This window comes from Desmodus rotundus, chromosome 10, assembly GCF_022682495.2.
Source record: "Desmodus rotundus isolate HL8 chromosome 10, HLdesRot8A.1, whole genome shotgun sequence".
Classification (NCBI taxonomy): Eukaryota; Metazoa; Chordata; class Mammalia; order Chiroptera; family Phyllostomidae; genus Desmodus; species Desmodus rotundus.
In genome coordinates, this window is record NC_071396.1 from 40,718,478 (window position 1) to 40,745,796 (window position 27,319).

Genomic DNA, 27,319 nt, shown 5'->3' on the forward strand with positions numbered 1-27,319 from the left:
CGCCCAGCCCAGCCTTCTGCACGGACGTCAGGGGCCGCTCCCCAGTGAGAATGGTGAAGGACTCTCAGACGTGTCGACGGCACACTGGACTATATTCGGCTTTCCTCGGCCTGTGGGCATTCTCCTGTGTCCGCTTATGGTTTTTGTGACAGAGGTTGTTTTGAAGTCAGAAGACAGTTTCGGGGGCTTCCCTGAGGCCTGCCTGTGCAAGCCTCTGCTGGCGGGGGTGGGGCGGGACAAGGACGGGAGGCGGGAGGCTAAGGAGCCCGAGACTGGCAGGGGAGAACGAGGGCTGTGAGCCAGCGCCTCCGTGCTCGTTCAAAGGTGTGCACGCACGCCTGCCCCTCGTATGATACAAAGAACCAAGACATGAATAAACGTGCAAGAGCGAGGAGATCTGTAGTTGGGCGTTTGGGAATTAGAGACTAAGTTTTTGGCAGTCTGAAAGTACGGCTGGTCCTTGAATACAGTCATTTTCACTCACTGTCATTTTGTTACAAAGCCAAGGAGATGCTGTGGGAACTTAACTCATGGGCATGAATTAACCTAGAGTAAAACTGGTTTCATTATCCGGCACTGCGCTTAAAGCCGGAGAACCTATCCGTGGAATGGACCTCTTACGAGTGTACACGGAGATCTACTCATGAGAAAGGAAGACCAGGAGGGGGTCAGACTGCGGGGGAAGGCCGCCCCCCCCAGTACAGTCACAGATGGACTAAGCGCAGTGTAGGCGGGCGTAGAGCACAGAAGGGAAGGGAGCAAATAAAGTAGTTTTTATTTAATGTCTCTCCATAGAGTAAACACACTGGCAAATACACCTACACGTGTGAGCACACACCCTGCACACACACACACACACACACTCTCTCTCTCTCTGTACACAGCCTCCACACAGTGCTTACCTCCCTCTTCCCATCATAAAACACACTTAGCCTCTTCTAAAAACAGTGTAAAGAACTGCCTAGAGAAAGCGGCAGCACTCGTGTGGTGTGATTACCCCACAAGTCCTGCTCCGGGACCCGAGCAAACTCCTCACAGGGCAGCACTCCGCCTCTGACCACAGATCCCGTCGGTCAACAAGACTCAGAGAAATAAGAGGAGTCAGAGATTCCAACCAGTCTTCTCATTCAGGGGACAGGGCTACTAGTAAAGCTCATGTACACACACATCAGAGGCCCAAACCAACACAGTCCCTCACTCTCACACACGGACGCAGTCCCTCACTCTCACACGCGAACGCAGTCCCTCACTCTCACACACGAACGCAGTCCCTCACCCTCACACACGAACGCAGTCCCTCACCCTCACACACGAACGCAGTCCCTCACCCTCACACACGAACGCAGTCCCTCACCCTCACACACGAACGCAGTCCCTCACTCTCACACGCGAACGCAGTCCCTCACTCTCACACACGAACGCAGTCCCTCACTCTCACACACGAACGCAGTCCCTCACCCTCACACACGAACGCAGTCCCTCACTCTCACACACGAACGCAGTCCCTCACTCTCACACACGAACGCAGTCCCTCACTCTCACACATGAACACAGTCCCTCACTCTCACAGTCCCTCACTCTCACACACGAACGCAGTCCCTCACTCTCACACACGAACGCAGTCCCTCACTCTCACACATGAACGCAGTCCCTCACTCACACACGAACGCAGTCCCTCACTCTCACACGCGAACGCAGTCCCTCACTCTCACACACGAACGCAGTCCCTCACTCTCACACGCGAACGCAGTCCCTCACTCTCACACGCGAACGCAGTCCCTCACTCTCACACGCGAACGCAGTCCCTCACTCTCACACACGAACGCAGTCCCTCACTCTCACACACGAACACAGTCCCTCACTCTCACACACGAACAGTCCCTCACTCTCACACAGGAAGAAGCGAGCACTGATTATTGGCCATGTGAAGATAACCAGCAGCGAAGAAGACAGACCTGATCACGGCCAACAGATAATTCAGGGACAAAGAGGGCTTTTGGAGTGTTCATCAGCATCCCAGAGACAGCTCAGGCTACAGCGCAGCCGAAGCGGGCGTGTGCCCGCCGGGCCGAGAATTCGAACTGTCCGAACTGGCACAGAATCGACTGACTCTACGACGTCTGCCTCCAAATAAAGATGCGGGGATCCTATTCGATAAACAGAAATAAATGTGTAAGGGGGTTAGGTCTGTCTTCTTGTTATTAGAGAAAAATGAAGGGTTTTTTAAGTACAATATTATTGACCAAAAACTAAATCTAAAGCAAACTGAAGTGAGCCACGATTTCTGAGCACCGAAGTGGGAGAAAGGAGAATTCACTCGACTCTCTGGGCTCCCAGCGCATATTTCAATTGTGCAGAATATATTTATGACCACAACAATTTACTCACTGTTCTCTTCCATTTAGAAGTCATCTATAGATAAGGCATAAAAGACAATGCTCACAGCAAAAGGATGTAAGTTTGCTTATGTTCATTATCTGCGTTAACTCCCTATAATGTTCGAAGTCATTCTCTACGGCTGTAGAACAAATTAACTAAAATCTCTCAGTGCCAAGAGGCCACTCTCACGTCATAGCCACACGGCCCTCTGATAAAATGGGGGCCACGTTTCAGTTCCCCCAGGAGGCTCTCCCCCAGCCTCACACACAGTCTGCGCACGGCAGCTGCTGTCCCCTTCCCTGTCACCGTCCCAGCAGATTCACGAGCCCAGGTGAAAAGGATTACACGGAGTTTATGCGGGCGGTCATGTAAAAACCCTGCCAATCTCGCTACTTCAAAGTGAGTGCGGGCCAGGGCTAAGGCCACATTTCCAAAGGACCGGAGGTGCACTATGGTGACTTGACAGGAGCGAAACCTGGAAAGACGCCCTTGACCAGTGCTAAAGGCTGACACCCCCAGGGGCGTCTACAGGCGTCACAGACCCCGACACCCTGTGCTGTGCACGCTGTACCTCTACGGGATGCCCCCACATCACAAAACCCCGTATAATCACGGCAAACTCCTGGTACGTTCTCCAAAACGTCCGACCAGTACTCCAAACCTCCGGGGACACTGAAAAGAAGGGAAGACGGAGCAACTGTCACCAGAGCAGGGGAAGGAGGCATGACGAGGACAGCACCCCGGCCTGGAACCGGGCGCAGAGACGGGACAGCGGCTGAAACCCCAGTGAGATGTGAGTCCAGTCGGGCGCTTGGTTGGTAGGCCTGGCTTCTTCTTTTCAACAGAAGTATGGTGGTTGTGTAAGAAGTTAATACGGGGAGCAGTACTCTCATCCCGGTGTTTCCGTAAACCTAAAATTCATTCGAAATAAAAACGTTCATTTAAAAAAACTGGTGTTATAGACGACGGCCCTTAAAATCGACAGTGAAACCAGCCAGCGGGAGAACACGGTGAATCCAGCAACAATTCGTTTTTAAAGGACAGAGGGATCGGCCTGCCTGCCTTTTAAAATGACCTAGAAAGCAAGCCCAATTCAGTAGGGCGCAAATTCACCTCAGTTTCAATATTTAGGTGAAATAATGTATACACACTAACTCTTTTACAAAACTTAAAGAATTCTCTCAGAAAAATTACTCCTAAATTTTGTTTGAAGAGGGTGTTTCTTTGTTTTTAGTAATCTGAAATCAGAGAACTACACCAGAATTTGCTGGAGGGAGAAAATGCATTGTTGTGCTATGGGTTTGCCCAAAGCGTTTGTCAGATTAATTCATGGTGTTTCCTTGCATTTCCTATACTGATTCAGTCCCTAACTCCATTTTTTAAAAAGTTGTAACATACTTCTGAATTCCTAAAATGAAGAATTTTCTTTCTGCTATGAGTGAAAAACTAGGTTTTTATCACACGTGCCAGTGTTCGCTACCAGTAGGAATCATGGGTGCCTCACTCTGGAGGTGACTTCCCTTGAGTAGGTAAATGCCCTCCGGTAGGACCATCCTCACTACATCTTCGTGTCCTCGGAATCCATCCAACAGGTACAAATACACACACAAAAGCGATGTTGAAGGAATGGCTCTGCAGAAAGAAGAATGACGGGACACAGAACACAGCCAGGAGAAAGAAAAATCAGCCCTAGGGAGCTCGGTTCCCGATTTCAGGCTAGGTGTCTGTAATGGAGGGAAGGAGACGATCGAATACCAGCGGGGAGGTCTGACAGCAGAACCCCCAGCAGAACACTGGAGCGGCACTGCCGCCGCTCGCTTCCTCCCGCACCCTGAGGCTTCCCTGTCCAGGCTTCGCTGCTTGCCCGGTGCACAGGAGGCACGGAACAGCCATGGTCCAGTCCGTGCCGTAATAAAGAGCACAGTGAGGGGTCTAGGGTCCTCTCAGGAACGTGTGTCACACAGCATAGGCTTCCGGTCAGCTAAAAATGGGAAGCACGCTAAGGCAGATATAATGCTCTACTTTATAAATTTACATTTTGGGGAGGTCGCAATATTTCTCTTGTGGCTGAGTCAACACTTACTCTAACACAAAAGACATTCTAAAAACAGCTGAGCATGAAGATTTCTGCTCCATAGTTTTAATGCTTTACAGAAACACGTGACGCTACGTCTCAGGTACGCAGTTCTCTTCACATTCAGCCAGTAGGCGCCAAAGCCAGAACATCCTGTGCTGGGACAGACCGCACGGTGTGTTGGATCAAAGCGTAACATATTTCACCGCTGATTTCTTAAATTCATCTTTCAGTTGCAGTTGACGTGCGATGTTGTGTCGGTTTCAAGGTGTACAGCAGTGATTAAATATTTCCATAGCTTGCAAAGGGATCGCCGCGCTAGGTCTAGCAGCATTGTGAGTTTGCTTTCTTTAATCCTCACCAGAGGACAGCTGTTGTTGTTGTTGAACTGATTTTAGAGAGAGGAAGGGAGAGAGAGAATAACATCACGTCAGCGAGACAAACATCGAACACACCCTGACTGGGCTCTAACTTGCAACCCAGGCACGCGGCCTGACCGGGATCAAACCCGCACCCTTGGTGTCCACGACTACGCCCAACCGGCCACGCTTGCATCGTGCTTCCGCAGACGTGTAGCCTTCGCTCAGTGAAGCGTCTTGAGCCTTGCGATTCCACACACTCAACTATTTCCCTATGTTCTCCAGCTCTATTCACATCAGTTGAAAGATTTTTGTTATCTTACAAAGTTATAGACACGTCCAAATTCAAAACTTAATATACTTAAATCAAGGCAGTTTTCCTATAATAATTAGGCCTAACGCCTTGCTTTGCATGACCTAAGAAAAAGGCAGGCAGAGTTCACAAACACGTCCCTCTGAACCCCAGTGTCGTGCTGGCCTTCCCGAACCTCCCACCTCACTCAATTCCATCCACATTTTCCGAGTTTCTGAGATCTGACTGTGCACCCAACCATCAGTTGCCCAGGGGCATCTTTGTATCCTCAACACACAGCACAATTGTTAGCACTTAGTAGGTTCTCAAATATGTCTCCAGGAGGAGCAGAGAAAATGCACGGTCCTGCTTTCAAGGAGCCTACAGTCCAGTGGGAAAGGTGGATCTTAGCCCCTAGAGCCCACGTCAGACTTCCCGCCTACAGAACTGTAAGAAGATACACGTGCGTTGTTTTAAGCCACTAAGTTTGTGCTCGTCTGTATGACAGACAAGGGAAATTAATTCACGGGCACAGAGTCGGTTCCGGCTGTGAAAAGGCTTCATTCACGATGGCGCTAGTTCGCGAGAAATGAAGGGCACGGGTGCAGTGAAGGGAAGTAGGGCTTGTTAGTGAAATCCTCGTCACTCAGTGTGGTCCCTTCCAAGAAAAACCTGTGGAAACTGGCCTTGGTTTAGAAATACAAAATGCCAGGCCCACCCCAGACCCTCGGAACACAGTCAGCCTTTTAACAAAATCCCCAGGTGACAGGCATTCTTATTAAAGTTTGAGAAGCGCTAGGTTGAATGTATTAAAAGCTACTTTAAAATGTGGAGCCACCTCTGATGCTTCTTTGACACACAAGTTTGCTGGGAAAAGATACGCGCACGAATCCACAAGAAGAACGCTAGGCTGCCGCTCCTCACCACGCACAAGAGAACACGCGTTTCTACCGCTCTTCCATCGCGAAGAAGACCTTTCGATGAAGCCATCTGCCCACCTGCAAAGGACTCCCCTGCTCTGAAAATTCCCAGGAGTTAACAGATTAGAAATGTCAAACATGTCGCACCTTCAAAGAAATCTTAGAATCCTGGGAACACTACTCGGAGAGCTGTGACGTGTAGGTCAAGATGATTTCCTTCCCATCACACATTTTATCTCATTAATACAAAAGACAGCAATGTTCCATATTTCACATAATATTTTAAAAGCTGCTCTAAAATCCTCTAATAAGTGTTTAATGAAAATAAATTTAGCGCAGGGTAGCCATGACTACAAAATTAATACTACCAAATCATCACTAATGTCTTTTGCATTAACGATAAGTGGAAGGTAGGCAGAGAAAGCATCAAACAAAAATATGTTTTGAAAGTACATATTATCCAGCCTTTATCTTTTTGCTAAATCTTGCGCGTATCAGAAGATGTATTCAAGATGGTTGTAGAGATATTCAGCCGCTATAATACTTCAAAGGTTTTGAAACAACCCTGCAGCAATTATGGGGTGTTGCAAATCACCCCATCAGTGTAAAATCAAAACAAGCAATGGTCTGATGAGTCTTTGTAGGTAAAAGTGTCAGCTGAGAAAAAGACCCTTAACAGAACTAGTGATGGTAGCCAGAATATGACAATTAGCATAATCAAGAGAGATATATTACCTCTCAACATGATTTGCTCAGGTTAGATCAACGCAACACCCTCGGTCAGCGGGCTGGATGCCTTGGGAGGGAAGAAGTAACAAAAGCCAGAGCCCTGTTGCTAACCTAGCGGCCACCTGGCCGGGCTAGAGTTCTGCTTTTCAATTCTCATATAATAACCCTATGTCGACCATCCTGCAGAGTGAAACGCGCTGAGCCCACGTTAGCACTGACCATGCATCTTACACACTACAGGAGCCAAACCCTCTCCGGTCTACCTCCTTCCTTCCAGCGCACAACTTCAGAAAACGTCACAACTGCGCACTTTCGAAGTAACGTACACGGTATAGACAAAACAGGCACCTCCATCGTAATCTTTTTTAATAAATGAAAGCACATTAACAAGAATAAAAACAGCAGCGCCTGAAGCCTTTGACATTTGTAACCCAAATGTTCTAACCGGTTAAGTTTTAAGAAGAGCAAAGAAAGACCCAATTTTGACTTAACATCTTAATCCTAGCCAAGACAAGAGCTTGCCTGGGTACAGTCCTGTCACCTGACAGTGGACAGCACACCGGTCTGCCAGTCCTTCGCATGTCCTGCCCTTCGGAAAGCAGACCGACTCCGGAGCGCTCACCTTAATCAGCTTCTGAATGTCCCTGATTTGGGGTGGTCTTTTCCAGCCACCAGCTCCCACACAGTCACTACGATCCCAGTTCGAGCAAGACGCTTTAAAAGTGGTAAAGACAAATCAAGAAGCAAGCACGTGAATGAACACTATTAAAACAGAGAACAGTATGCCAGGACACAGAGTTCGTGTCCTCCTTTAAAACCGGGGTCCCCTGACCATCCAATTCAGGGGTGGGGGCAGATTCCAGACGAGCCACACCACAGACCCACCGTGGTTGCTCTCAGAGTTGCAATGTGGGCCAGAAACAGGTGAACGAAAACAGGCAGCCAGTATCATGACTCATATGGGCCAGGGACAGAAAGGAGATCAAGGCTACTCACTGAAACAATGATTCGTCATTTCTTTTTTTCTGTCTCCAAGCATCTGACGTATGCACGCGTGTCCTTCCCCTAAGTCAGGGGTCCCCAACCTCCAGCCCGTGGACGGGTACCGGTCCCAGCCTATCAGGAAACGGGCCGCCTGGCAGGAAGTGAGCTTGAATGTAATGCACTTGAATCATCCCGAAACCACCCCCGCCCCGGTCCCCGGTCCTGGGAAACTTGCCTTCCACAAAACCGGTCCCTGGTGCCAAAAAGGCTGGGGACCACTGCCCTACATAAGGAATGACTGCTGGTAGAAGAGCCCCGTGCGAGGTTCCCGAACACACCCCTGGATGATGATAACACAATCGCCGCCCCAGCCACCATCACTGAGCAGAGTAAGAAAGGGAAGGTTTGCATAAAGCTTCACTGTCAGGTCGAAGAATGTCCGTGTGCTCCCGTGGAATCATAATAAAGAACCAGGGACAGAAATCTCAGGGAGAGGGGGGAGGAAAAAGAGAGTGGAGGAGCGGGGAAGAGGCGAGAGGGAGGGAGGAGGGCAAAGAGGAGAAAGTGGGAGCAGAGGGGGAGGGGAGAGGGAGAAGGGGCAAGAAGAGAATCCTAGAGTAGAGACTCACTCTCTGGATGCACAGTATTTGTTATCAGAAGCTCTAGGCAGAAGGCAGGCCGACCGCTCTGTCGAGAAACACCCAGTGTAAGGACCGCGGAGGAGGAGCTGGTTGGAAAAACCCCGGGGCGGGGCAGAGGAAAGGACGCACCTCTGTCTGTCTCTCCTCACAGACAAGGAGCAGATACGGAATTAGCACTGCCCACGCATAACGCACATCCTTATTTTTCCACCAATTTGGGCAAAGAAGTATGCATTCTATGTGGCTAAATACCGAACCTAACTCAGCCACTTCTATCAGGTTCTTTGAAAAACCCTTCCAGCTCACCTTCTGACGGGCTCTGCACTCCCAGCGGCGCTGTCCCTGCAGGTCCAGTTCCCACCACCTGTGTCTGCACGGTGCCGCTCCGGGCCTTAGGCACCCTGCGGTGGCCTCACATCTTCGCCAGCTCCGCGTGATGGCTTCGTGGGGAGTGGGCTGGAGGGGGCCACAGTGGGACAAGGGAGCCCAGACAGGGGTAAGTGTGGGTACACTGTGGGCCTGAGTCTGGCCCACCCTCCCTCCGGACGGCCCCTTGCTCAGAGGACACCTGGGACCTGCTGGCTGCAGTGGGGGCTCCAGGCGGGTGCTTGGCTGAGGGGAGGGCTCAGGGGTGGCAGCTCACAAGGGGCAGGGGCACGGTGGCTGGGGAGCTTGCGTAGTCCTGCATGGAAAACTGGAAAGCTCTTATCAAAGAACTGGGTAGGGGGAGACTAATGGGCAACGGGGGGTACAAATGCTGCCCCGCTGCCCAGGGTGTGAGACAGTGAGAGGCCTGGGCCAGTGGCTGGGAGCAGGGTCCCCAGCCCTGTGTGGGAGCCGGGAAGGAGGGGCAGACGTCCCCTGGGGAGGCTCTCCTCTCAGGCCACAGCTCTGAGGGTGGGCCCTTCACCTGGCCCCTCACTCACCCCCACCCAGACCAAGGACCAGGCATCCCCAGGGTCCAGCAGGCTCCCTCAGCCCACCAGGACTCAGCCTCCCCAATGGGAGCCTGTACAAACATGAGGCTGTCTCATCAGATTCTGTTGCCAAAGTTTTTGAGAATCATCCATGACCTTTTTTAGTTAAGGAAATGGAGGCTCAAGAGTCAAGGAATCCCCCCCACCAAGGTCACAGGGCTGTGGACTGGAGCTGGATTCAAACTCAGGACTGTTTTAACACCTCCTAATCCTGCCCCGTCTGCAGGGAGGTCACAACTGGGGTGCATCTCTGCCCAGAGCCCCAGATGATGACGTCAGAGACTCTGGTTCCAAAAGTGCCCACCCAACACCCTGCCTAGCAAGCTGGGTTTCCTGCTTTCCCCGGGGAGGCCGCAGCCCCGCTCTGTGCAGAGGAGCCCCGAGGGAAGTGAGGTGCAGAAGGTCAGACGCACTGCCAGGACGGGACAGCCATGACCACAGCCACCCCCTGCCCCCCACCTGCGTCCACACCGCTCCGAGCACTTCACACAAGCACACGCCCAAGTGCTACAACGCCCCGGGAGAGAGGTGCTCTCACCCCCGTTTTACAAGTGAGGAAACGGAGGCACAGGTTAGGCAGCACGCACAAGCTCACGTTACAAAGCCAGCATTCAACCCCAGGGCCTATGTGCTCTCAGCGATGCTGCCCCGACTCTCACGGGCATCGACAAGGGGACACCTGTGTGTGTATGTACACGTCTGCATCCAGCCACCAGGGAAAATGCAGGCGACAAGCAAGCTGTTGACGTGGCTGCCTGAGGGAGGGCGTGTTTACGTTAGAGGATGGAAGGACGACGGAACAAACTAGAAAGTTCCAAAAGAGCAGGCTTTTAAAAAGTCGTCAAGGTAGTAGGCAGGTCAGGTGAGGGGACACAGGTAGGTGTAAGACTTGTTTAAAAACACGAGCGACCGTGGCTTTGGTCGTGAAAAAAGCCCCGATGAGCCCGGCCCGGAGCTCCGTGTCCCTGCACAGAGCCGAGCCCAGGACACGCTGTGACTGGATGGAGACAGGGGTGACCAGAGTGACAGCAAGGCCACCGAGAGGACAGGAGGCAGCAAGAACCTCTCTCTGCCTAGACAAAAACCGGAGCTGCAGAACCTGGAGTCGTTACTCTGCAACTCCAGAGTCTGTCTGAATGCTTGTGGCTCCTCGGGGGGAGCTCGGCTGGTAAATGGACTGACTTGGTCAACTCCAGCTTTTGGAGCAGCAGTGGCTGCCCGCGCCCCAGCCCAGCCCGTGGCAGGTGCCGCCCCCGCGTTCCCGGTGCAACTTGCTGAAGCCAGGGCAGAAAGTACGGCCCTGTCCTCCAGCCATTAGGTTCTGCGTTCTGATCGCTGCTCTGGACCCAGGAGGTGCACACACAGAGTTGGGCAGCCACTGTTGCCCCGCCGCCAGCTAAACAGGAGCACGGGGGACTTAAAGAACAGCCTCAGCTGTTTTATCCTTCCCCCTCTGGGGAGCCAAGCGTTTAGGAATTAGGATATTCAAAAGCAACTGTGCCGCCAGCCTCTGTGGACTGAAATGGCTTCCAGCCCAAAACTTGTAAGAGGCCAGGACCTTCCGTCACAAACCCACAAGAAAATGAATTCTGCCAACAACTGAAGGACTTGGGGGGGATCCTTCCCTGGCTCAGCTGGCACCTGATGCACCCCGTCAGCCCTGGAGCACAGCACCAAATGCGGCTGTGCCGGGACCTGGAGCTACGGAGAACGGGAGGCTGTGTGTGTGTTCATGCAGTCTCCCGTCGGGGCGGGGCGCAGAGAGCCACCCACCCTCACGCCCAGGGAGACAGGCGGGTGCAGGGAAGACCCGAGAAGGCCGAGAGCTCCTACCTCAGGTTGAGCAGAGACACTGATAGCAACTGAACGAACAGAACATGTGGGGAGAATCTGAGTTCCAGAGGTACACTGTAAAACTCGGGTGTTCACTTTTCAACAGAAACTCACAAGAACTCCTGGCTGAGGAAGCGCAGACGGCAGGCTTGCTGGGCGGCCGGGGCTGCTCGGAGGACTGGGGGAGGGCGTGGCGGGGACAGGAAGAGGACACCTCGTACGACAACCAACACGGAGGTCCCTTAGAGGAGTTCGACAGCATGTGTGAGCAGGCAGAAGAAAGAAACAGTGAACTTAAAAGGCAACTGAAATGCTGAGAAAAAGGAATGAAGAAAAGGGGTGAACACAGCCACAGGGACCCTGGGGACCCCATTCAGCAAACATGTGCACTGTGGGAATCCCAGTGGGGGGGAGTGAGGGGGGGAGTGAGGGGGGGAGTGAGGGGGGGAGTGAGGGGGGGAGTGAGGGGGGGAGAGGTGGGCAGGAAGAGTAGCTGAAGAAATAATGAGTGAAAACTTCTCAAATTTCGTAAAACACATGATACTACACACCCAGGAAGTCCAACAAACTGCAAGCAGAACAGACCCACGGGCACACCGAGACGCACGATAATCCAACGGTCTAAAGAAAACGAAGAGACTCTTGCAAAGCGGCAAGAAAGACTTGTCACATACGAGGAATCCTCAGCGAGATTACCAGCGAACTCTTCATCAGAAACCTCGGAGCCCGGAAAGCAGTGGCTGATCGACTCAAATCGATGAAGGCAAACAACTGTCGGAATGCTACGTCCGGCAAAACTGTTCTTTGAAAAGGAGGGAGAAACAATACAGAAAAGCTGAGGGAGCTCGTTACCGACAGGCCTGCCTTGCCAGAAATGCTAAAGAAAAAAACGGACACACACATTGAAGAAACTCACAATCCAACAAAAATAAATTCAGAGACCCCCAGCAAACGCTGAAAAACCGAAGGGCAAAACAGCTTCACGATAACAGGAGGAGCTTCCAGCACCCCACTGTCAGCCAGGCAGACCGACCAGGGCAGAGCGGGAAGGAACAGAGGACTCGCACCACACACAGCAACCAGATCTGACAGACACACACTGAACCCCCCTCCCAGCCACGGCATCACACGCGCTCTCCTTGGGGGCACAGGGACCAGTTTCCAGGGGGTGCATGCTGGGCCGTAAAACAAGTGTCGACACATTTTAAAAGATTGAAACCATACTAAGTGTTTTTCTTACCACAATGGAAGGAAACTGGAAATCAGTAATGAAAAACAATTCACAAATATTAATTGGAAATTAGGCAACACAAGGGGAATTCGAAAATCTGTCGAGACGAAGGACAATGCAACTGCAGCGTATCAGAACCAAGAGCGGCACCAGGGAGGAGATTTCAGCGTAAGAGCTTCCACTGAAACAGGCGGCGGGTCTCCAACTGGAAACCGCCTTCATACCTCAAGGAACTAGACAAACTGGAAGAAAACACTAAGTCCCTGAGCTCGCAGTGGAAGGGAGTAACATTACAGCAGAGATAAATGAAGAATAGAAAAATAACAGAGAAACCATTGAGGCCAAGAGTTGGTTCTTTAAAAAAATCAACTTAATGACAGACCTTTAGCTAAAAAGAATAAAAGATAAAATCAGAAAAGAGGGGACAGTGTTGTAAGTCTCACAGAAATAGAAAGGATTACGAGAGCACAGCTGACCCCTGAACGACGCAGGGATGAGGGGTGCCAACTCCTGTGTGGTTGAAAGTCTATGTACAACTTTTGACTCCTGAAAAACTTTACTAATAGCCTACTTTTGACTGGAAGTTTTACCAGTAACACAAACGGCCAATTAACATATACTTTGCATATGTATTATACGTTGTATTCTTATAAAAAACTAAGCTAGGCCCTGGCTGGTGTGGCTCAGTGGACTGAGTGTGGGCTGCGAACCCAAAGATCACTGGTTCAATGCCCGGTCAGGGCACATGCCTGGGTTGTGGGCCAGGTCCCCGGTTGGGGGCGCGCGAGAGGCAACCAATCTATATACCTCTCGCACATCAGTGTTTCTCTCCCTATCTTTCTCCCTCCCTTCCCCTCTCTCTAAAAATAAATAAATAACATCTCAAAAAGAATCAACTAAGCTAGATAAAGAAAGTGTTACTAAGATAATCATTAAGGGAAACTCGTTTCCAGCACTGTGCTGTCTTTATGGACACTGTACGTTTACTACTTACAAGAGGAGTTATCAGTAATGACATCGATACTGTCCTATAAAACACCAGGGAAGTTACAGGTATTACCAGCATCAGTCATCAGAGATGAGGTGGTGATGTGGAAAAAGGAACTCGCACTTACCTGCAGGTACAGCGGCCCGCGCGCGGGTGACGCGCCGCAATCCGAGGGCTCCAGGGCGGCCCTGGGTAATCAATGCAACCGCTTCACAGCAGTCAGGAAGTCTCAGAAAAATCTCCCATGTATTTGTCAGATAAAATCCAGGGTTTTTATTCAGTAAGTGGACCCAGGCAGTTCAAACCTACGCTGTTCAAGGGCCAACTGTGCTGTGAGTAACTGTACGCCAGCAAAAGGCATATACAAGGCTCCTAAAACACACGCCTTACCAAGACTGGGTCACGAAGCAGCAGAAAATCGGAACAGACCTGTGACTAGTAAGGAGACTGAATCAGTCCTCAAAACCCTGCCAACAAAGTGAGTCCCACCAATCGTTTAAAGAAGAAATGACACCAGTCCCTCTCAAACGCCTACAAAAATGTGAAGCGGAGGGAAGACTCCTAATTCGTTCTGTGAGGCCAAAGACACCAAAAGGAAACTATGGGTTAATATCGCTCGTGAATATTGATGCAAAATCTCCAACAAAATATTAGCAAATTGAATCCAACAGCCCCGGAAAAGGATTAGATATCGTGGCAGAGCAGTTTACTCCTGGAATGCAAGGGTCACTCAACGCAAAAAGCAGCAGTCGGCGCGCTGCACCATACAGCCGAAGAAGGGGAAACCACACGGTCGTCTCGACTGAGGCAACGAAATCATCCGACAAAATTCAACACCTTTTCCCGATGAAAACACCCAACAAACTAGGAACAGAAGAAACATAATAAAAGCCATATGTGAAAAATTCCACAGCTACTCTCATAACAGAGACAGACTGAAAGCTTTTTCTTCAAGATCAGGAACGAGACAAAGACACCCCCTCTCGCCACTTCTGTTCAGCACAGCACTGAAGTCCAAGCCCGGAGGTCAGGCAGGAGAAAACGAAAGGCACCCGGTTTGGAGAGGAAGAAATAGAATGATCTGTCTGTGGACAGCACGACCTTTCAGTACGCAGAAAACCCTAGAGAACACACACACTCCTTTACAGCGAACACACGACAGCAGCAGAGTTGAAGGGTAAAACTCGACAAACCAATCGCGTTTCTGTGGACTAACAACGGACAGTCCAAAAAGAAAATTCCGACGACAGCTCCATTTAAAATAGCATTGAAAAAAATACAGTTCTTAGGAATAAACTCAGCCAAGGAGGCAAAAGACTTAGCACACTGAAAACTACAGATCGCTGCTGGAAGAAATCAAAGAGGACTTCAGACCGCAGTCTTTCGTATCGCTTCTGGGAACTGCGGCCGGTCGAGTTGTCACAGGTAACTATCACACAAGTGATCGTTAAATGGATGGACCCACAAAACGACAAAACGCGGTACGCTCCTACAACGCAGTTCCACTCAGCCATCAAAGGAGTAAACTTTGATATGGGCTCTAACGCGGTGGACCCTGGAGACATTATGCTAAGTGCAATGACACAGGAGGACAAATACTGTGTGATCCCACCCGCACGACGAACAGGCAAAGGCATGGACAGAAAGTAGGAGAGGCCACCAAAGCCTGGGCAGGGAGTTTGGGGAGTGGGGGGGGGACGAGGGATGGGAGTCACTGGTTAATGGGCAAGGTTTCAGTTTGGGAAGAGGCGCGGGGAACAGACCCTGGGGACGGCTACGCAGCACCGTGAAATGTACTTAATGCCTCCGGACACACGTGCATTGACTTCAGGTTAAACTGACAACCAGCATGCATAACCTATCACGATAAAATACACCGAAAAGGAAAGTAAAAACCCAAAGCAGCAGCTGCGGCCAGTGAGTGAAGGAGAAGCCGACCTGCCAGGATCGCACGCGGGCCGTGAGTGCTGGATGGGGCGCGTTCGTGGGAGGCCTGCTTGCCTCCGTTTCTCCTGCAGGTCTGTCCCTGTGTTCGTCCGTCCCCGCACAAGGCCCTGGCCAGTGTCTCCCACCACTGACTTCCTTCCTGTGGCACCGTCAAGAAACCGGAACCTCAGTTCCACAGCAAAACAACAGATGCCGGAAATGTCACGTCGTGAGTTTATTGCATACGTAACAAAGCGGACCCGGCCTCCGGGCCCAGCCTGCTGCACGATCTCTGTCAGTTCTACGTTTCCAGCTGGCTCCACAACCACATTAAATAGAACTAGTATTTCTTTAAATACTTTTCATTTTGACATAAAACAGAATATTAGTGTACAACTTTCACAAAATAAATCAGCAATAAAAACAGTGGGAAGAATAACAAGGATAGCAGCAATACTTAAAAACAAGACATTACAAAATAAATTAAAAATACATTATAAAGTGGTTGAGAAACAAAAATAAACAAATTTTAAAAATTCATACTATGTATGCCTGGCTGCAGACGGGGTGGGCGGGCCTTTCCTCTGCACGAGGCCCCTCCCGACAGCGCAGAGGAGACCGCCTGACCTGAATTTGGATCATGAGGCCGAGCGGGCTCAGGGGCCACAGTTCCGGCGGGCGGGTGGTGGTTCTCCCTCCAGAGGTCGAGGGAGCTCGAGTTACTGGCCCCGAACACAGCCCCTTCACTCCTCCTACCTACAGCGCTGGCAGAGCGGTGGTCATCCCTGAGGGTCGGCTGCTGACCGCCAGTGGGGGCAAGCCTGAAGCATCCGGGCAGAGCAGCGGGGACAGGGTGGCCGGCTGGGATTATGGAGAGAATGGTAACACACAGGGGAGCTGGCGTCGAGGGGGGTCCTGCAGACCCAGAGGGGTCAGGGGAAGTGGTTACCAAGTGCTTGCTACACTATTCTTTGGGTAGTTCAAAAGGCCCAAACAACTGTCAATATTTAAGGTTCCAGAAGTACAGTGCCGCTGACAGAGGCCTGTTTGGCAAGAGTAAACAGGAGCTCTGGTAAGTTCCGCTCCTTCAGGCTCCTTGCTAACACAGCGGCTGAGCTGCCCACGCGCAAGTGTAAGTGGAAAGGAAGAGCCCGGGCCTCACGGACGGACGGGCACCGCATGTCCCAAGCAGCTCCAGGAGGAGCCAGGACGTGACCCTGTGCATCTTGCTGAGGGGACATCTGGTGCGGGGGCAGCACAGGGCTGGCAGGTGCAGAGGCTGAGGCGCGGTCTCGGCTCCCAACAGCAGGAAGGTCGTTCTAAAGGAGTCACCTGCAACATTCCTGCTTCCGAGTCTCTTCCACCAACAGATCCTCGCTGGGGCCCGGGCGAGCAGACCTCGCTGGTGGGAGGTCTGTGTTGTTCACGTCTCCCTTAGAGGAGGGGATTCCGAGGAGGGACTGGACGGACCCCTGGAGCTAGTTTCTAGAACACCCTCAGAAAGTATCACAGCAAAGGAGATAGGATGCGCCCCACTGTGACACAGCACACCTCTGGAAAGACAGAGCCCACGATCTGGCCTGGGTGTGCGAATGGACTGAGTTTTCCTTCTGCAGCAAATCACACCTGACAGCCCATCTGTCTAGAACCCCGGCATGCAGCCCGGAGGCTCAGCTCTCTGGAAGCCATGGAATCCGACAAACGGTACCCACCTCTGGGTAGGGGGTTCCAGGGAAAGGGTCTGAGTGCCCCCCATGTCAGCCTATAGACGGCTTCGGGGGCAAGGCAAGGAAACAGCGGGGTGCAGAAGGTAAGCGTGCCTCACACCCAGCCCCCGTCTGCAGGCGTTGGCAATAACAAGGGCACCAAAACAGCTTACGTTTCGTAACTGAGACGTTACGAAACGTCTCAGCTCCTTCCAGACCCAGCTCAGACCCATGGTGGGGACCAGCACCGACCTCAGAAGCATCAACAGTGAGATCTCAACAGTGATATGTCTCGCTAATAAATGACCCTGCACTTCCCCCAAACAAAAACAAAAACTGGATGGGCACCTCTGTGGCCGCCACCATTTCTCCCCGAAGGCCAGCTGTCTGGAATACCGGGCCGCTTGTCAGAACACCGCTCGAACCCATGTGCACCCTGGCCAGGGCACCGGCAGAGTGGTGGGGCTGGGGCGGCCCTCCTCTGCTGCCAGGCTTGTACCACACCCTACTTTTCGTGAGCTAGCAACTCAGGGTGGATTTCGGTCATGGAGGTTATCTGTTCCCCGTCTCCCTTTTAAGCTAGTTTTCACCAAGCCAGCAGCTGTAATAATAGAATTTTGTTTTATTAGTTTAGCTCTTAGCAAGTTTCCGCATTAATAGTTTGTTAGAACCCGAGCAAGCCGGCTGCCCTCTCTCAAACCAGGTGGAGCAGGGGCCACCGCTCGGGAGCCCCATCATGGTGGTGTCACTGGAAAAATATTCCCAACTGGATGGATAACGTGGTAAAAGGGATCTTTAAAAAGAAAGATCATTCTTCTTTATGCAAAACAAAATTTTCAACCAGGATACCCTAAAAAGAAGTACCCAGGGCCTCCAGCTAAAGCTGCCCCGATCCCTTTACTTCCCAAAGCAGCTCCAGCTTCCCGCTGGGGCAGGGCAGCAGGGCGCGTGTATCACACAGTGAGTTCTCAGGGAGCGGTCAACCTGCAACCCAGGGCGGGCTGCCAGGGTGTGAAGTCTGGAACTGAGCTCAACTGGAAAAGGGGCCCAAGGTCTGTGTTGAGACAGAACAGCTGGCACAGCGACCAGCTGCACGCCCTCCGTGGGCAAGCCCGGGTCCCGGCCCGCAGGCCGCCACCCCCGTGAAGACCGCAGGGCAGTGAGCCCGCCGTGCGCCACGCGTGTTACAGCCGTGGCAGGACATCCTGTGTGGCCGGAGCCCCATCTAAACCTGGCCGTGTCTGACTGGATGGGTGATGGAAGGGCGTGGGAGTGCTGTCGCAAAGGAGGAAAAGTATGGGTGGGTGCCACCAACCAAAGTCCCCCCGCCCCTTTCGCTCCCCCAACACAAACGAGGGGAGACGACCCTTTCCCTCAGGTTATCGAGAATCCAGTGCCTCAGCCCGCTTCGCGGGAGGCGCGGGGAAGGCGACAGGCGTTTGGTCTGGTGGTCGTGAGCTAGAATCTGTTGCCTTTGGTTGCTCTTCACTCTACAGCAAACCCGCAGGTCTCCTCCACGGCTATCAACAGCTTCTCATAGAGCTTCTCATAAGACTCGTAGGGTGGAATGTCGATCCGGTTAAAGCTGGAATGGAACCAAAGAGTGAGAGTCACTGCTGGCGGCAGTCTGGCCCTGGGACCTGCTTCAAACGCAAGGGCAGGCAGGGGCAGAGAGTTCACAGCCACCAGCCAGCCGTGTGCACGGGCGTGCCGGTGTGCGTGCAGGGGGTGGGGGGAGGGAGGGGGATCCTCTCATCCCTAGTTCTGCGGGGAGAGGTGGGGAGAGGTGAGTAGACACCCCCTACCCCTGCACTTTTTAAATCAACACACAGCAAAATAAATCTTAAGCTCTTTAGAACCAAAATAAAACCAAATTGCTATTCACTGGGGATAAGAGGGCAAAGCTCTAACTTGGTTGGCTCGCTCTTTGTCTTTGGGAGAAGTGACTGAGTACCAGAAGCATGGTCCTTACAGACCGGCACACCCAGACTGGACACAGTCGGTCCCCACTGCCACTGCTGTGTGCCTGTCTGTTCCTTTGTGACTCGACCCGAGACCAGAACAGGGCAGTCTGGGAAGCTCCCTGCAAAACTGAAAAATGTCGAGCCTCTCATAGGTGAAGTGAACCCTAAACTTCCAACTCGATGTTCCCACAGGGAAGTCCATGCCCAATGTTTGTGCAAAGAAAAAGACACCTCTAACAAGTGATTATTTCAACAAATCAAAAACCACAAACCAGTCACGACCCAGGGGACAGAGTAGCCTACTGAATTTGTAAGGGATATGCAAGGGTGCTTTTCGTGAAAAAAAGGGCAGGCACAATGGTGTCGCAGTCTTTTTTCGGGAGCTTTTCATCCCCGTTTCACAGCAAGCACTGACATGCTGGGGGAGCATAGGGCAGCCTGGTGCGCACACCCGGCACCCGGGCCTCCTCGCCTGCGAGGGGCGGGGCTCAGCGTCCTCCCAGTCCCGGGTGAACGGCCGATTCCACACAAGGAAGCCCAGTCAGCGTGGGGACCCACCTCCTCGGCCCCCAGTCAGGAGCCTCCCGAGCAGACCGCTGCAGTGACAACACGCGGGGCTGGTTCTTATGACCCGGAGGTGACTGTTCTTTCGATTTTTAAACCACAAAGGAAACAACCCACCACAAATGTTATTTAACTTGAAATTTAGGGAGGATGCATTTGTCAATAGGCAAGGCCCATCCATCAGGGGCAAAGCCCAGAGGGACCTCAGGGCCCCAGGAAGGTCAGATAAAGGGGAGACCGGTAAGACCCACTTAGAGGCTACAGTTCTCACTATGGCATGTGCACACATGGCCGAGGGACGTGAGGACCGGGACATCTCATGACAAACCCAGTTTCACAGAAGAGACTGCGGACGACTCTCAGATATGACACGCTGCCAAATGCTTGTCCCCGTGGACTCTGGCACCACGGCCGCCAGCTGTACCTGGGACTCAGTGCTACAGTCAGAAGCAGGTGAGAAAGTCACACGGACCAGCACACCCCACGGCGTCCTTACCAGGTGTGGGCCTTCGGGAGGTTGTCCGTGTTCGCATCGATGAGGTGGATGGTGAACAGCCGGGGCCCTGCGGCGCCTGTAGAACCTTACAAGACAGCATTCTAGTTACTGCGCTTCGGAGGCAGAGCCCGGCCCATGCCAACCCCCCCCTCAGCCCCGCCACAGGGTCCTGGAGTTCCCGCGGCAACTGCCTGGCCACCTGCCTGGCCACCATGCGACGAACCCCAGACATTTGTAAAGTCACAGGTGGGGAGCAAAAGCTGGTGAAACTGCCTATGTCCCTAGACCGAGGGCCTGCCCCAGTGCAGGCATTTGAAGGGTGAAACCCTCCATAACCAGGGACTTTTTTTTAAACAGAAATGTTTGGCAGGCAGGGGAGGGCCCGGGTGGAACAAAAGCAGGTCCGCAGTCACAAAAACTCTCCAGGCAGAAGTGCAACGGGAAAGTAAGAGACACCAGTGCCTGGGGCCAACGCCCAAGGGAACGGAGGTAACTCCTCTCACTCGTAAACCCTCAAAATGGCCCTGGCTGGAGTGGCTCAGTGGATTGAATGCCGACCTGCCAACCAAAGGATCACAGGTTCGATTCCCAGTCAGGGCACACGCTTGGGTTGCCAGCCAGGTCCCTAGTAGGGGGCGCGTGAGATACAACCATACATTGATGTTTCTCCCCTTCTCTTTCCCCTCCTCTAAAAATAAGTAAACAAAATCTTTTAAAAAAATAAATAAAGCCTCAAAATGAGGAAAAGTCTAACAGGGGTGCCCAGCCTTTTGGCATCTCTGGACCACACATTGAATACATTGTGACAAGTAACCACAAAACAACCTCATCGTGTTTTAAGTAATTTACGATTTTGTGTTGGGGCGCATTCACAGCCATCCTGGGATGCATACAGCCCGTGGGCCACAGGTTGAACACCCCAATGTTTTATACACAAAACATACCTGCTATCACTATTAATATGCTGAGTTCAATCTATTAAATTTTAACATATCAATATTCTTCACCTTACTCCTTCTTATCAGGGTTATCGAGAGACAAAAATCTGAAACTTCACAAATTGCAGAGCCAGGGAGAAGCCTGCGGGACTCTCTCCACCGCTCATGGCTGCCTGTGAGCCCCACGGCCTCCTCGTGAGGCACAGACTCCGGGGTGTCTACGGACTTCCCACCCCTGTCCTCCTCCACTCCAGACCAGGTGAGCAGGGACCAGTCAGCTCAGCAGGGATGAGAGGGTGCACGGGCACCAGCTGGACGTGAGCCTGCCAGGCAGCCCCCCTGTAAGGGTCAGGACGCTGAGCACCAGGGAGGCCACCAGGAGCCAAGGACCCACGTGGTTTGCTGATACTCAGGCCTGGCCCCTCTCTCCTGGACCTCCAGATGAATCCACAGTACACTTTAAAAACTCTGTTTCTTTCCCAAAACCTGTTGTTCTTTATACCTTCCCTTTGTCAACCAGTTCTGCAGAGGGAGGAGAGGCGTTGGGCTCCCTGGGCCCTATCTCGCCCAGGTCATTCCACATGCAGCCCTGAGTGGGCACTAAGCTGGCCGGCACCTGCCGCCGCCGCCTCTGCCTCTGCAAAGACCTGGGCCGCAGGCGGCGCATCCCGCCTGCTGCATCACTGGCTTGCGGAGACTCTGGCAAAGTGGGCTGGAGAGGAGGTGCAGCCCCTGCTACATACTTACAGATACTTTTCTTTCCGCGTGGGCAGAGGGGAGCAGAGCCTCGAGGGCTGGGAGCTGGCAGAGGTCATGGCAACCAAGAGGCCAGCGCTGCTGCAGAGGGAAGAGGGTCTCCGCAGCCCCTGGGAGGAAGTGCCCCCCGTCACGTGAGCACCGCCACAGCGCCGAGCACTGATGGTCACAGCACACCTGTCCGCTGCTCTCCGGCAGCTGTCTCAGGAAGCACCCCCACCGCATCCAGTGCCGACACGAGGTGCCAAGAGCCCCGCCGCCACGTCAGTCACCTTGCAACGCCTTGAAGCCCTGGAGCGGGACGCGCGTGGACCCCGTGACGAACTGCAGGAGCCTGGCCCTCCTCTCCTCGTCGAAGGTCTCCACGGCCTGCCAGAACCACCTGACGATGTTGCTGTCGGCCACACAGTGCTTCAGCCGAGTGTTGGACTTCCAGTCGCTCAAGTCTATTTTATCCAGGCCGCCAATTATCAGCTGGGAAGGGTCAGAGACAAGTTATTTCTAATGCGCACAACCAACATCGTGACCTGTGCCGCCCAATCCCAGCAGACACCTGGCCTCATCCTCAGGGCTCGAACACCCCACTCGCCCTCATAGCCTGTGTCCGCCTGGGAGCCCCGCCAAGCGCCCGGACCTGCTGGGACGCAGCGCAGGCCTCCCCGTGCAGCCAGGCTGCGCACCAAAAACGTGTCCTGCCGGAGCCCTTGGCCATCATTGGGCTCAGCAAGTTGAGCGCATACCTCTAGTTCCTTCTGGTCGAAAGGCTTCAGTAAGTGCTGGGGAATGAGCTCGTTAAACCCTTTCTGAAGAGCCAAGAACTGGGCTTCGATTCCTCTCATAAACCTCCAGTTGACATATAACCTGGAAGAAAAATTCACACGTTGGAAGCAACACCAATGGTTCGTGAAAAAACTTCTTCTCCATTAGTAGGTTCTGACACCTGCTGAGTCTAACTCCTTGCCCACACGGCCTCCTCGACACTCACCAGATGGCAGCGCCTGACCTAACTTACAGGTTAACGTAAACCACACGTGTCCTTAGAGATTCCGATGCATTGCTAGAAACAGCAGCAGCACCTAACCTGACCTGTCACAGCAACTGCCACAATGTGAAAGCACCGTATGGTTGAAAATAAAACACGGGACCCTGGGAGCCTGACCTCAGAGGTGCCTGTGTTTCTGAATCTCCACTGTCAGCAACCAGCCATTTATTGCCCTTGATTTCAGGTGGGAGAACAGACTACAGTGGAGCAGGTATCTTGGAGACTGATCTCAAGGAATGTCTAGGCTTCCTCCTCTCTCCTGTGCTCTGGTGCCATCACACACAGAACTGGGGGGGGGGGGGGGGCACTTGAAAGTCTGCCCCCCCTTGAGGCTCCAGGGTCCTCATTCTCTCTTCACCAGGGCAGCCCTCCCCTATCAGCACTCCCCCACGCAGAGCTCCTACTGCTGAACCCGACGGTGTCGGGGAAGTCTCTTCAGTAAGGGGACTCTGGCCACAAGTGCTGGCGGGGACAGGTAAGCCACACACAGCAGGAGCCCCACAAGCAAACATGAACCCAGCTGGGACGCACAACAGCCCTGGGCACCTGGGCGTCCCCCCCCGGTGACCACCAAGGTTCCCCAGAGTGTTACCGGACATATTCTTTCTTGTTCCCCTCTGTGACAGGAACGTTCCTGCCGTTGGGCTTCAGTTCGTGCTGAAGAATCCTCCCGAAAGCACTGTGCTCCACACAGAAAGTGTGGTCCAGCACAGGGGTGATGTCGTTCTCTCTGTTGAAGTTAGGACAGAATACAGATGTCAGACCTTTGCCGCCACGCAGCAGCGAAGGAGACATCAGATGGAACAATCCGGCAGAGAGAGAGAGAGAGAGCAAGCATTTACTGACTGCCAGACCCAGAGAGGCGCGCCTCAGGTGGACACGGAGCTCCAGGGAGGGCGGGAGGGCACGGGCAGGGACAGGGACGGAGCCGGTGCCGCAGCTCCAGTTCCACGTGTGTCCCCGACTCTGTTTTCTCTTCCAAGGGTGGGGGGAGGGGGGGGACAGCACCTCTATGCACCTATGACTTCACAAGGCACCTGGCTGCTTTGAAAACAGTCTACGAGCAGAAAGAAGGGAGACATGAAAAGGGACGTCCGCCTGCAGAAAGCACGCCCAGGAAACGCCGTTCCCCTTCTTGTTCCCCTTCTAAGGCAGCCTCGTCAAGTCGTGGGTTCAAAGAAGCACTTGAAAGTGAAAACCAGCTCCTTGATCTGCCACATTTCTTGAAACGGAGTGGGAGACCCCTATAGGATGAAGTCCCTAGGCCCCTGCAGACGACCCATTTCAAGCTGGGACACGTAAATGAAGCCGACCGGACGCAGGGTACGGTCGAGAGGCCTGACTCCCGTCCACTCGTCTGCTCGCCCTCCCGTGAGACTGACCCGGGGGGCCCCTGCATTTGCCATGGGGCGGGGCCTGTCACTCTTACGATTGTTCTGGATAATTCTAAAATAAGGCAACAAAATATCAATTTTGTTTTAGTACTTTCTTGTAACAATGTGTTTGAAACAAGATACTACTTTGATACTAGGTTTGTTTTTGACACCTTCCCTCCAGAGATTAACTGTTGACACTTTAGAGTCAAAAACCAACCAACTGCCTGGCCTCGGGATTAACACAATGTTACTAATGCAAGGAAATAACAAAAGAACTGGTCCATGAAAAGACACTGGGCAAGCAGCATGAGGAAAACAAGTCAATTAAGTATTTTTTGTTAAACCTACTTTTATGTTTCTGATCATAAAGCACTGGTTTCTTTATTTCTCTTCTCCAATTCCACATCCATCCCCAAAATGCACACGAACGGAGCACAAACGTACTCTGTGTCCACTAGGACGAATGTTCAGTCACTGAACGAACAGTGAGTCGATACTTACAGAATCCACACTAAGCTCTTGTGTAGTTCGGGGTCCACTGATTCCAAGTCGGAGAGCTGGATGGGTTTCCCCAGTAGCTGCTTGTAGAAGGGAACCGTGAAACCCCCATTTATGTAGTGTCCGTGGAACACAGCCAGACCCATGATCCGACCCACAAAGTGGAAGTAAGACAGATGGTCCTGTAGGGGGCACCAGAGAACACAAACTCATTTAAAAGAAAGGGCCACCTGTCTGGCTTCTCGGAAGTGTCCCATAGCCGCCAACCCGGAGCCAGTTCCCACTGGCTCTGCTCAGGACCAGATGACAGGAGGCCGCTCGGTAAGTCTATGGAACAACATTTTATTTGCTCTTAGTTCAAACACCTTTCCTCAGAATTCCTACATAATTGGGGGGACCCAGTGCAAAATGAAAATGCAGAACCTCATATTCAAAAGTCATCACGAATTCTAACATGGAAACAGCACAGATCAAACCAAGCCCCACCCTCCCAAGTGGGGCCCTGTGCCCACGCGTAGGGTCGCACCCCTCCCTCCCACTGCCTTGAGAAGCAGTAAGTCGCAAAGGGCAACTCCCCTTCTTCCTCTGCCCGCCCTCCCCCAGTCCTGCAGGAAAGAAGGAAATCAAAGGAGGGGAGAAAGAACAGAGAGGAAAATAAGCATGAACAATCCAAGAACAAGAACCATTTTAAAACCAGAGTTGTCTGTTTAAGACGAAAAAAAAAGATTTTATTTATTTACTTATAGAGAAAGGAGAAGGGAGGGAGAAAGAGCGAGAGAAACATCGAGGTGCGAGAGAAACATTGACCGGTTGCCTCTCGTACAGACCCAACCTGCAACCCAGGTGTGTGCCCTGACTGGGAATCTAACTGTGACCTTTCGCTTCGTGGGATGAAGCCCACCCGGCTAAGCCACACCGGCCAGAGCCAGAGCTGTCTGGTGCTGAACTAAAGAGGGAACCTCACATTTCTACTTCCACGTTGGAATTATAATCAGACAATTAGTCAAAGCTGAGTTTCCTGTTGGTGCGGGCTCTGTCACACCTGAAGGCTTGCAGAGTGGAGCTGGGCTGTGACTTGCACGGCGCAGTGACCGCAGGACACGGCCCTGTGGGAGACTCCGGTCTTAGCTCGCTCGCTCCCCTGCACCCACTTCCTGTTCTCTAAGACAAGCAGCTAAGAGTGCCAGCCCTGGTGGCCAGAGAGGCCACTATGGGAATATTCCAGCTTTGACTGGGAGGAGGACAGATGCTGATACCGTAAGCCACTTCTCCGAATGACGCCGCGGACAAATGCAGGCACCGCCCCAGAGTCCCTCACAGGCAACGAAGTGCTGAGCGTACGAGCAGCCCGGGCTCCTCGGGCTCTCCTGGGGCACAACACACCCCGAGACCCCAGACCCCAGTCACTAGAGACGCGGCATGGAAGTCGTCTCAGCCCGGTGCTCACTCTGCAGCTCAGTGTTCTGTGTACCACAGGCCCTGAGGCAGTCCACAGTGAGTAAACCCAAAGCGGAGGCTGAAACCGAAAACCATTAGGGAAAAGCCCCAGCCTCTTCGCCCACTGACACTTACAGGGTTGATGGAAGAGTCCGGGTTGATCTGCAGCGTGTAGATGTTGTCCGTAGAGTACTGGAAGAGCCCGTAGTACGGGTTCAGCATCTCGTGGCACAGCAAGTACAGCCACTCCCTAGGAACAACAACAACCAACACAAAGCGTGTTACGTGTGCTCCCATCTCTGCTTGACATCACAACAAAAGGACCGGACGGGCAGAGGCCGGCACTGGTACAAACCCCAGGCCGTGCGAACGCACTCTGCACAGCTTGTAGGCCTAGGGAAGGGGAAACTCCTGAGGGCAGCAGAAATGGTTTTTCTGGCCAAAATGCCAACAGCTCTGAACCCAGAAAGCACTGTGGTTGACTAGAGTTCTGGGGTTTCCTCAGCTACTCTGCAAAGATCAGAAGCTCAGGGGACGATGTTAACGATATGGTTGTAATGGACGAAAGTGCAATACGAAGTGGTATGATCCTCCTTTTATTTAGGAAGTGTGTGCACACGCACACATGCGCACACACACAAAACAAACACACACACGCAGAGCACACAAAATCGGGAAGGACTTACACTAACATGTTGATAGTAGCTAACTTGAGAATTAGCATTCTGAGGCATTTTCACTTTTTCTTTTGCTTTCTAGTTTCCAAATTTCTGATCGACTGTAACATAACATAATGTTTAAATAAGGAGAAAATATTTCACAGTCCAGAGAGGCAGGGATTGTTTAAGGATGTCTTTTCCCCTTCATAAGTTTTTGTCCTACTGAACTCTTTATTTTTTTGCCATTAACACTTACCATGTTTGTAATTTAAAAGCTAGTTTAAAGCTTATATATTAATTCTAAGAACTTAAAAATCTGGACAGGGTGTATAAGAACGAAATTACTTTCTGAATTCCTTTATGTTTGAGTAATTTCCGTATTAAAGAAAACCCCGAATCACAAACAAATTTAAAAGGCACTCCAACTGGAAGCCACATGCTCCGATCGCTCCGGCCAGGCTGCGAGAAGCCCGGGTGTGGGACGCTCACCAACACGCCGCGGCCGTTCTGTGTGCGGCCGTTTACTCTTTCTGTTCAAACTCCTTTCAAA

The 27,319-nt window shown here is 52.3% G+C and overlaps 1 protein-coding gene across 5 annotated transcripts in view; it reads right to left on the bottom strand.

The window, feature by feature from the left end:
- Positions 1-17,637: 17,637 nt before the first annotated feature.
- Positions 17,638-27,319, bottom strand: part of SMURF1 (SMAD specific E3 ubiquitin protein ligase 1) — a 103,982-nt gene continuing 94,300 nt past the window's right edge. For 3 of the 5 annotated variants that reach the window (XM_053912564.2, XM_053912566.2, XM_053912562.2), the window contains 7 exons: positions 26,246-26,360; positions 24,677-24,855; positions 23,392-23,529; positions 22,498-22,618; positions 22,030-22,231; positions 20,064-20,148; positions 17,638-18,624 (listed from right to left, as the gene is read on the bottom strand). In XM_053912564.2, coding sequence (XP_053768539.1) covers positions 18,525-18,624; positions 20,064-20,148; positions 22,030-22,231; positions 22,498-22,618; positions 23,392-23,529; positions 24,677-24,855; positions 26,246-26,360 — 940 coding nt within the window. In that variant the 3' untranslated portion in view covers positions 17,638-18,524. The remainder of the gene's footprint in view (positions 18,625-20,063; positions 20,149-22,029; positions 22,232-22,497; positions 22,619-23,391; positions 23,530-24,676; positions 24,856-26,245; positions 26,361-27,319) is intronic. The other 2 variants (XM_053912565.2, XM_053912563.2) reach the window with 1 other exon arrangement.